We start from the raw sequence: 12,049 nt of genomic DNA, 5'->3' as shown, positions 1-12,049 counted from the left end.
GTCGCAGGATACCTGTAGCCACTCCATTTCCATGGAATGAGAGGTGAAACATGTTATTGATATTCAGACAGCTGAGAGTTCGGGGTGTGCACAGAGCTAATATTAACACTTTAGGTTAATGACTCTGAAAGCCACGAAAAGAAATCTGTGGCAGCATCAGGTAGGGGTGAGGGGCTCACAGAGACAGAGCAAAGGCAGTGAAGTTAGGGGTCCTTGGGAAGCAGTAGCCAGGTTTCCTTAGAAGCTTATGCAACTGCATTTTTGTACCAGTGAGAGGGATGTGAAAAAATGACAAGACACTTTGTGGGGAGTTTTGAAGCACTGTGACATAGTCCTCGTTGGCAGTAGCTGTTTGCAACCGTGGACATTAGGAAGACAGGAGGGTGTATGGCCCTGTCTGGCTAGTGCTTTAGGAGGGTGGCGAGTCTGCAAGGGCTCCCTGATTCCTTTGGTAATAGAGTGACAAGTCAGGGACATACTAAACAAGAGTGCAGCCTTGGGTGAAGGCACAGAATGTAAGTTGGCTTCAAGAACTTGGAGTAATATTGAGCCCAACTTAGTTGCCTTCCCCAAGCATACATGAAAAGAGAACTTGTGAATCAGAGTGCAATGGCATTGACAAGAAAGTAGAGATATTCATTCCAGTAATGCATCTTCATCACCAGGAATTGAGGCATGAATGGCAGCCCAGTTAGGGACAAAAGATTGGGGGGGGGGTAATAGATGACAAAAGACTTTATGGTTCCTACATTGTACAAATCAGTAGCTTTGCCTTCTGAATCAAATTCTGTTCTTTCTTTACTCACAAGATCGGGGTGTTACACGGTGAGGAGGTAAAGCAAGAACATCCTGCGGTAACAGAGTCTATCACAGGGTCAGGTCCTCCCTCTGCAGCAAGACAGGGCATCTGGCTACTGATGGGTGGGGGCAGTTCCTTTCTCAGGCCCCCTGAGCACAGGCTCTGCACTGGGGGCAATCCATTCTCTTGTGCATGTGAGGCCCAGACACTAGTGGGCACATCTTTAAGACTCATCCTCTGAGGAGCACTTTGAATGGAGGTGGGTCTCCATTAGGGAAAGGGGGAAGCTTGAGGTGTGGTCTGATGGCAGGGAAATGAGAACACCTTATTGTCCCTCCTGCATTTTGGATATTAACTCCTTTTCAATATTTTTTATTGTAATGTCTACCCTCCCATACACTGCCTTCTAGCTCTGCAAATATTTGCTTGCCCCTTTTCTAGTATGGTGTAGTCCCCCTTGCCTGCTTTGTTCTCTGTGACTTTGCTTTTATATCAAATCAATCATTCTCAAGTGAATGTCATCACGTTTATCTTTCATGTTTTCTTTGAAGGCATTTAGGTTCAAGTCTTCTTCTTAATCCTTCATCCATTTTGAGATTTTTTTTGTGTCGATGTATATGTATGAAGCAAGATTATGGCCAAATGTTATTATTTTGCATGTATATATCAGTACTATTTTTAATTTTTACTTTGTTTTTGAGGGAGAGACACAGATCATGAGTAGGGAGGCACAGAGATAGAGGCAGAAACAGAATCCAGGCCCTGAGCTGTCAGCAGGAGCCTGATGTGAGGCTCGAACCCACAAACCGTGAGATCATGACCTGAGTGGAAGTGGGATGCTTAACTTAACGAGCCACACAGGTGCCCCTAGTCAACACCATGTTTAAGAGACACTATCCTCCCCCCACTGTGCATTGTTGGAAATCTCGTGGAGGATTTGCTGACTGCATCTGCAAACGTCTACTTCTGGGCTCCGTAATGAGCTCCACTGGTCTAAATGTCTCATTTGATGCCAGCAGCACACTGTTGTGGTTAATGTACCTCTGCAATATCTTTAGAAAGAGAGAAGTGTGATGTCTCCAGGTTCTTTCGACGTCATGATTGTTTTGTTGCTTCCATGTGTTGTGTGCTTTCATATGAATTAGTATATTTTTCAGATTCCTTAAAAAACTCATTGGCATTTTTATTGACATAACAAGATAAACAAAAATAACATAAAAAGATAAAGCAGACAGAAAATAGAGACTATCACAAATACAGAAAACAAATCAATTACATAAAAATTTGTATTTGGAAAAGTAACTGAATTTGAAACAAATAGGTAGCCTGGGGAAATAGGGAAGACTCAAACAAATGCAATCAGAATTGAAAGAGGAGACATAACTGAACTAAAGACATGAAAAGGATCATTAAAGAAAAACTTAGGTATTTATAGGCCAACAATTAGATCACCAAGAACAAATTACACATTTTATGCCATAATGTAGTCCACCAAGACTGTTTCATGGAAAAATACAAAATGAACAAAAGAAAAATTAGTAAGATTTCTCTATCTAAAACCTCACCCTCCAAGAAATCTGCATAGGAGTTCATGGCTTTATTAAAACTTCTACTAAGTATTTAAAGAGGAATTAATGCCAATATTTCTCAAACTGTTACAAAACACTGATAAAAAACAGCACTCCCAAATGCATTTTGTGAGGACAGCATTGCTCTCACACCAAACCAAAGAAAGACACCACAAGAAGGGAAACTACAGGTCACTATCTCAAATGAACATACATGCAAAATTCCTTCACAAAATCTGAGCATACTGAATTCAACAGAACATTGAGAGGATCATACAACATAATCCCGGGTGATTCACTCCAGGGATGATGCAAGGATCCTTCAACATACACAGATGCATAAATGTGATGTCCTCCATTACCAGAGGGAATGATTGAATCAAAGCCATCATTGATTGATTCAAAAAAACATTAGACAAAATTCAACACATGTTCATCATTTAAAAAGAACCCAAACAAAAAGGAACTGAAGGAAATTACCTCCACATGATCATGGCCACTATGAAAAGCCCACACCTGACAGCATATTGAACGGTAAAATGCTGAAGGCTTTCCTGTCAAATCAGGAGCCAGGCAATGATGGTCACCCCTAACATAAGCATTCCCCATGGTAATGTGAAGAATACATATGCCACCTCAAACTATGTCATCTTGTCACACTGCTTATTTGGATGAAAGTCACTTGAGAAATAGTCCAAGTACACTCAGACTCGCCATCGTCCCTTGACAAAAGGATATAAATCTCCCTCCCATGTATCAAGAGGGAAGAACCATCGTTAGCACCAGAATAAGGAACACAGGGACAAGAAGGCTATGCAAACAAACCTACTTACTTGGTGACTAACATAATACCCCAAACTTAACTCTTGCCAAATCCAATGTTTTGTTGTCTGAAAATCACAAGTGCCACCTGCTTTGTCCTTTCTCTGGGTGTCGTATCATTAGGAAGGCCATGCACTTACAAAATGAAATTTATTCTCTCCTGTACATATGTCTTATGTCAATTGAATCCTTACACTGGCTAAATCCCAGAAGAAAAGAAGGGAAAAGCTTTCTTCTCCTACAACTGGAAGACGTAACCAGAAAAAAATAGGGAATAAAAAAATAAAAGACATTTAAATCAGTAAGGAGGAAGGAAAATTACTTGTTTGCAAGTGACATTGATCTTAAACATAACAAAACCCTAGAGATACCACAAAAAATATTAGAACCAGTTTTTTGAAATGAGGAAAAGAGCAGGATGCAAAATGAACAAAGAAAATAAATAAAAATAAACCACCTGTGATTCTACACACCAGCATGAAAATACATGCAAAAAAAATAACAAAATTATACAAGTGAAAATGGCACAGAATAAAGTATTGTGGGTTAAACTTCAAAAAGTATGTAAAATACTTGTAGAGTGAAAATGATCTATGTTGATGAAAGACCTGTAAAAATGCACACAGGACTGCAAACACACTTGTACTCACTGAATACAATTATTCATATTGTCACAGCACCGTCTACACAAACTAAACTACAAGTGTGTCCCTAACCCTGTTGTTCACTTTTAAAGAATCAAATCTAAGACTGGAGCTTCATATATATGTCAGAGCACATGCAAATGGGGTCCTCTCTATGGTGATAAAACCAGCCCATCCCAGACCCTGCAGCTGGGAGAGGAGCCCCAGCCCCGGGAGTCCCAGGTGTTCCCATTCTCTGATCAGGACAGAACAGACACCTCACCATGGAGTTTGTGCTTGGCTGGGTGTTCCTGGTTGCTCTTTTAAAAGGTAATTCATGGGGAACGAGAGACACTGAGAATGTGAGTGCATATGAGTGAGACCAGTAGATGTGTGACAGTTTCCTGACCAAGATGTCTTGTGTCTGCAGGTGTCCAGTGGGATGTGCAGCTGGTGGAATCTGGAGGAGATCTGGTGCAGCCTGGGGGGTCCCTGAGACTCACCTGTGTAGCCTCTGGATTCACCTTCAGTAGCTATGGAATGAGCTGGGTTCGCCAGGCTCCAGGAAAGGGGCTGCAGTGGCTCACATATATTTATGATGATGGAAGTAGCACAAGCTACGCAGACTCCATGAAGGGCCGATTCCCCATCTCCAGAGACAACGCCAAGAACACAATGTATCTGCAGATGAACAACCTGCGGGCGAGGACAAGGCCACATATTACTGTACAAGAAACAGGGTGAGGGGACCTCGCTGGGAGCCCAGACACAAACCTCCCTGCAGGAGGGGATCAGTACCACCAGGGGGCGCACACTATGCACAATTCTGCTTTGTGTTGCTAGGAGGAGGTGCAGATGGAGGTTACAGGCAGGTTTCCTGTCAGGGTCTGGGGCTTCCTGTCCACACAGCAGTTTCTCTAGGGAGCCTCTCTGGTCACAGGATTCTGTGTTTATCTATTAGCTGTGTGAATTAGATCATTGTTTTCATAGGAAAACTACCCTACCATGCACAAAGACACACTTGTTTGCATTGCTTTCTCCTGTCCCTCAACATGAGTGAATTACAGATTTCCTGAGGCACAATAGCTGAACATTTACATGAGGCCCAGATGCACTCCCTGTGCAGCCAGGACCACAAGCTCCCACAGCTCCCCATTATCTTCACCCAGCCCTTGTCCCAATCAAACAACGTGACACTTCCTTCATGGCACTTTGCTACTCAGGAATTTAAATGAGCTACAGCTTTATTCAATTCCTCTAAACAAGAGATAAATTATCTCCATGTATTAGTCAGGATTCCCTCCAGCAACAGAACCCAAAGCACATTGGTTTCCATGACAAAATATGTTGAGAAGTCCCATGATCTACTGTCACAAGTTGGGGAGCCAGGAAAACCAGTGGTATAATTCTCGCCTGATTCTGAACTAGTGTCTAGTCTCAGAACCTGCAGAGCCTATGATGTAACTCTAAGAACAAGGGCAGGAGGAGACCAATGTTCCAGTTCAAACAAGCACATGGGAAGTAAAAATGAGGGAATTCTTCCCCCCTCTGCATCGGATTCTACTCAGAACTATGATGGAATGGGTGATGCCCAGGCAGAAAGAAACCATGGATGGAAATGCCAATCTCTTCTGGAAACTCATCACAGACATACACAGAAACAGTCGTGAATCTGGACACCCATGATGCAGTCAAGATGACACATTAAGGTAATCATGACAAGTCAACCTGCTGTAAATGTCGAGTTCAAAGCCTGAAGATTTAGACGTCCATGCCATCACTGGGGTGGACCCTGGTAGGCATAGCAGTGCTCCTGTGGAGAAGGAGCCCCGAGGCCCATAGGGACTGCTGCGGTTTGAGGATCCCCTGGGTCATATCGGGTGAGACTGTTACCTTCCTGGAGTACATTTGGGAGACACGGCATTGCCTCTCATGGGGCAGGAGAGCTGACAGGCACCATTGCACTGCCCTGGTCATTAGCATAGGAGCCTCTGCTGAGAGCAGCTAACTGAACGCTCCCTTCTTGTTCTTCCTCACCATGAACTCCAAGCTCCTAGTGTTCATGCAACTGCCCTTCTGGGATAACCAGCTCCAACCACATCACAGCAAGACACTGTCCCAGAGGATCAGTGGGGTCCCTGTCACATTGAGTTCAACTATTTGGTGTATTCAAACCCAGCTAGAGCTCCTGAGATAAAACATAAGAGTCCTGAGCTGCCAGGTGTGCCAATGGATTGGACAAAGGCAGGGTGAAGGCTGGGTTCTGAAGGAAGCCTGGGACCCATGAGTACAGATTGTTCTCTCTTTGTGAGGGCTTCCTGAACAGGGGTGGCTGGAAACTCCAACTGCAGGGACTAGAGAAGGTGCTGATGCCAATATTCCTCCCACCAATTATCATGGACAGAATTCAGTGAGCAGCACAACACCCCCAGTAGATACTGAGCCACTGACACCAAGCCATACCCACCTTTCCTTCCTCAGGTGCTTCCTTACTAGGGAACGAGTGCCTAGAACCCAGACCACCATTGAACCCTTCCTTCCAAAAACCGCCATACACACCCACAGGCACCAAGTCTACTGACCATATAGTGAGGCATAGCTTCACCTCTAGGGGAAATAGGAATTAGCCTCTTTTAATAAGGAGACCAAACTCACCTAGTTAAAACTCACAACACTATGGACAAAGTTGAAAAACTCTCCCCTGGAGTCCTGCAAGGAGACCTGCAAGGAGAACTCTGCAGAGGACTGACCTGAGGGACAGAGCAGCCAATACATGACAGCACAGTGCACACAGCACATGCAAGAAATGCTTCCAGAATGTCCAGTCGTCAACAGTATGTAATCATTTCTCAAAAAAGACACTACTCTAGAAGCAGAAAACATAACAGGATTTTCCTAAAACACTTAAGAAAGCGGAGACATGGCCATACAGAGAGATGGAGGAATTCATTCCAAAAGAAAAAAACCATAAAAGGACATTGCCAAGGATATAATTAAAACACAAATAATAAGCCTCAAACAGAATTTAATACATATCATAAGGAAACAGAACTTTTAAAAACTATCATAAGAATACTAGGTGTACTTGAGAAAGTCTAGAAGACATGAGGATACCCTGACTACAGATGGAAAAGACCTAAAACCCAGTCAGACTGAAATTTTTAAAATGCTGTAACCAAGGGGCGCCTGGGTGGTGCAGTCGGTTAAGCGTCCCACTTCAGCCAGGTCACGATCTCGCGGTCCGTGAGTTCGAGCCCCGCGTCAGGCTCTGGGCAGATGGCTCGGAGCCTGGAGCCTGTTTCCGATTCTGTGTCTCCCTCTCTCTCTGCCCCTCCCCCATTCATGCTCTGTCTCTCTCTGTCCCAAAAATAAATAAAACCGTTGAAAAAAAAATTTAAAAAAAAATGCTGTAACCGAGATGTGAACCTGATTGGATATAATGAACTCAAGGCAAAAGAAGCAGATGAATGAGTAAGTGACATGGAAGATACAAATTTGTGAGAAATGAAGCAGGAAAGAAGAGGAAAATTAAAATATTGCATCACAAACATATACTTAGGGAATCAGCAACTCTATAAAGTGTAATAAAATTCTTTTCAAAGGAGTCCCAGAAGAAGAAGAGAGGGAGAAAAAGGCGGAGAAGTTTTGTCTGAATGCATTAGAGTGGAAAATTTCCACTAAATGGTGAAGGAAACAGACGTCCACATCTCTGAGTCACAGAGAACTCCCACTAAAATTAAAAAAAAAAAAAAAACAGCAGGCCGACTCTGAGACATAACATAGTAAAATTCACAAAATACACAGATTCAAAAACCCTATAAGCATGAAGACAGAAGAGTTTGCTAACGAATACGGGAAGATAAAAAAAGATTATGGCAGAAGTGTCCACAGAAACCTGCAGGAAAGAAGGGAGTGGCATAATACCCTCAAGTGTTCAATTGAAAATTAGGCAGTCAATGGGGGAGGAGACAAGATGGCAGAACAACGTGGAAGATTTTTGTGTGTCTCGCATCCATGAAATACAGCCAGACCAACACTAAACCATCCTACACACCTAGAAAACTGATTGAGGATTAACACGACAAACTGCATCCAAGAATTCTGTATCCAGCAAGGCTGTCATTCAAAATAGAAGGCGAGATAAAAAGATTCCCATACAAACAAAAATTAAATGAGTTTTTGACCACTAAACCAGCCCTGCAAGAAATTTTAAGGGGGAATCTCTGAGGGGAGAAAAGATGAAAATATATCTGTATAAATAAATACATAAATACCAAAATCAACAAAGATTAGAAAGACCAAAGAACACCACCATAAACTCCAACTCTACAAGCATCATAATAGCAATAAACTCCTATCTTTCAGTACTCACTCTAAACGTCAATGAACTCAATGCCCCAATCAAAAGACACAGGGTAACAGAAAGGAGAAGAAAACAAGATCCATCTATATGCTTTTTACAAGAGACCCACTTTAGACCTAAAGACGCCTAAGATTGAAAATAAGGGGATGGAGAACTATCTATCATGCTAATGTTCAACAAAAGAAAGCCGGAGTAGCCATATTGATATCAGACAATCTAGACTTTAAAATAAATACTGCATCAAGAGATGCAGAATGGCATTATATCCTTCATAATCAAAGGGTCTATCCACCAAGAAGACCTAACGATTGTAAACATTTATGCGCCAATTGTGAGAGCACCCAAATATAGAAATCAATTAATCACAAACATAAAGAAACTCATCGATAAGAATACCATAATAGTAGGAGACTTCAACATTCCATTCACAACAATGAACAGATCACCTGATCAAAAAATCAACAGGAAAACAATGGCTTTGAATGACACACAGTACCAGAAGGACTTAACAAATATATTCAGAACATTTCATCCTAAAGCAACAGAATATGCACTCTTCTCCAGTGCGCATGGAACTTTCTCCAGAATAGACCACATATGGGACACAAATCAGCCCTAAGTAAGTACAAAAAGATCTAGATCATACCATGCATATTTTCAGACCACAATGCCATGAACTCAAAATCAACCACAAGAAAAAATTTGGAAAGGTAGCAAATAATTAGAGACTGAAGAACCTACTAAAGAATGAATCGGGCTAACCAAGCAGTTAAAGAAGAAATTAAAAAGTATATGGAAGTCAATGAAAATGATAACACCACAACGCAAACCTCTAGGATGCAGCAAAGGCAGTCATAAGAGGAAAGTATATAGCAATCCAGGCCTTCGTAAAGAAGGAAGAAAGATCTCAGATACACAACCTAACCTTATGACTAAAGAGCTGGAAAAGGAACAGCAAATAAAACCCAAAAACAGCAGAAGGCAGGAAATACTAAAGATTAGAGCAGAAATTTGTGCTATCGAAACCAAAACAGAACAAATCAATGAAACTAAAAGCTGGTGCTTTGAAAGAATTAACAAAATTGATAAACCACTATCCAGTTTGATCAAAAAGAAAAAGGAAAGGACCCAACTAAATAAAATCAAGAATGACAGAGGAGAGATCACAACCAACACAACAGAAATAAAAACAGTAATAAGAGAATGTTATGAGCAATTATATGCCAATAAAATGGGCAATCTGGAAGAAATGGACAAATTCCTAGAAACATATACACTACCAAAACTGAAACAGGAAGAAATAGAAAATTTGAACAGACCCATAACCAGTAAGGAAATAGAATTAGTAATCAAAAATCTGCCAAAAGACAACAGTCCAGGACCAGATGGCTTTCCAGGGGAATTCTACCAAACATTTAAAGAAGAGTTAACACCTATTCTCTTGAAGGTGTTCCAAAAAAATAGAAATGGAAGGAAAACTTCCAAACCCTTTCTATGAAGCCAGCATTACCTCGATTCCAAAAACAGATACAGACAACACTTAAAAAGAGAACTATACACCAATTTCCCTGATGAACATGGATGCAAAAATCCTCAACTAAAGATATAATCAACCAGAAACAATAATACATTAAAAAATTATTCACCACGACCAAGTGGGATTTATACCTGGGATGCGGGGCTGGCTCAATATCTGTAAAACAATTAACGTGATTCATCACATCGATAAAAGAAAGGACAGGAACCATATGATCCTCTCCATAGATGCAGAGAAAGCATTTGACAAAATATAACATCCTTTCTTGATAAAAACCCTCAAGAAAGTAGGGATAGAAGGACCAGACCTCGAGATCATAAAAGCCAGGGGTGCCTGGGTGGCGCAGTCGGTTAAGCGTCCGACTTCAGCCAGGTCACGATCTCGCGGTCCGTGAGTTCGAGCCCTGCGTCAGGCTCTGGGCTGATGGCTCAGAGCCTGGAGCCTGTTTCCGATTCTGTGTCACCCTCTCTCCCTGCCCCTCCCCCGTTCATGCTCTCTCTCTCTGTGTCCCAAAAAAAAATAAATACACGTTGAGATCATAAAAGCCATATATGAAAGACCCAATGCTAATATCATCCTCAATGGGGAAAAACTGAGAGCTTTCTCCCTAAGGTCAGGAACAAGACACGGATGTCCACTCTCGCCACTGTTATTCAACATAGTATTGGAAGTCTTAGCCTCTGCACTCAGACAACACAAAGAAATAAAAGGCATCCAAATTGGCCAGGAGATGGTCAAACTTTCACACTTCACAGATGACATGATACTCTATATGGAAAACCCAAAAGACCCCACCAAAAAACTGCTAGAATTGATTCATGAATTCAGCCAAGTGGCAGGATAAAAATCAACGCAGAGAAATCGGTTGCATTCCTATACACCAACAATGAAGCAACAGAAAGAGAAATCAAGGAATCTATCCCATTTACAGTAGCACCAAAAACCATTAAATACCCAGGAATAAATCTAACCAAAGAGGTGAAAAATCTTTACACTGAAAACTAGAGAAAGCTTATGAAAGAAACTGAAGAAGACAAAATATGGAAAAAGATTCCATGCTCCTGAATAGGAAGAACAAATATTGTTAAAATGCTGATAGTACCGAAAGCAATCTAAATATTCAATGTAATCCCGATCAAAGTGACACCAGCATTCTTCACAGAGCTAGAAAAAATAATCCTAAAATTTGTATGGAACCAGAAAAGCCGCCGAATAGCCAAAGAAATCTTGAAAAAGAAAACCAAAGCAGGAGGCATGACAATCCCAGACTTCAAGGCATACTTCAAAGATGTAATCATCAAGACAGTATGGTACTGGCACAAGAACAGACACTCAGGGGCATCTGAGTGGATCAGTCTGTTAAGCATCCGACTTTGACTCAGGTCACGATCTGGCAGTTCGTGAGTTAGAGTCCCACATCAGGCTGTGTGCTGACAGCTCAGAGCCTGAAGCCTGCTTGGAATTCTGTGTCTTCCTCTCTCTCTGACACTCCCCCCGCTCATGCTCTGTCTCTGTCTCTGAAAAGTAATAAATAAATGCCAAAAAATATTTAAAAAAAAACAAGAACAGACACTCAGATCAATGGAACAGAATACAAAATCCAGAAATGGACGCACAAATGTATGGCCAACTAATCTTTGACAAAGCAGGAAAGACTATCCAATGGAATAAAGACAGTGTCTTCAGCAAGTGGTGCTGGGAAAACTGGACAGCGACATGCAGAAGAATGAACCAGGACCACTTTCTTACACCATACACAAAAATAAACTCAAAATGGATGAAAGACCTCAATGTAAGTCAGGAAGCCACCCAAATCCTCGAGGAGAAAGCAGGCAAAAACATCTTTGGTCTTGGCCGCAACAACTTCCTACTCAACACGTCCCCAGAGCAAGGAAAACAAAAGCAAAAATGAACTACTGGGACCTCATCAAAATAAAAATCTTCTGCATAGTGAAGGCAACAATCAGCAAAGCTAAAATTCAACTGACAGAATGGGAGAAGATATTTGCAAATGACATGTCACATAAAGAGTTAGTATCCAAAATCTATAAAGAATTTATCGAACTCAACACCCAAGACACAATACAGTGATGAAATGGGCAAAAGACATGAATAGACACTTCTCCAAAGAAGACATCCAGATGGCCAATCGACACATGAAAAAATGCTCCACATCACTCATCATCATGGAAATTCCAATCAAAACCCTAATGAGATACCACCTGACACCTGACAGAATGGCTACCTTAACAATTCAGGCAACAACAGATGTTGGCGAATATGCACAGAGAGGATCTCTTTTGCATTCTGGGAGGCAATGCAAGTTGGTGCAGCCAC

The 12,049-nt window shown here is 41.6% G+C and overlaps 1 gene segment (V, D, J or C); it reads left to right on the top strand.

Moving 5' to 3' along the window:
• The first annotated feature begins 4,015 nt into the window (after nucleotides 1-4,015).
• Nucleotides 4,016-12,049, top strand: part of LOC122469637 — a 71,980-nt gene continuing 63,946 nt past the window's right edge. The window contains 1 exon segment of the V gene segment in view: nucleotides 4,016-4,142. Within this exon segment, the coding sequence occupies nucleotides 4,097-4,142 (46 nt within the window).

The sequence above is a fragment of the Prionailurus bengalensis genome, chromosome B3 (assembly GCF_016509475.1).
Source record: "Prionailurus bengalensis isolate Pbe53 chromosome B3, Fcat_Pben_1.1_paternal_pri, whole genome shotgun sequence".
Taxonomy (NCBI): Eukaryota; Metazoa; Chordata; class Mammalia; order Carnivora; family Felidae; genus Prionailurus; species Prionailurus bengalensis.
This window is presented reverse-complemented; position numbering and strand designations above follow the sequence as displayed.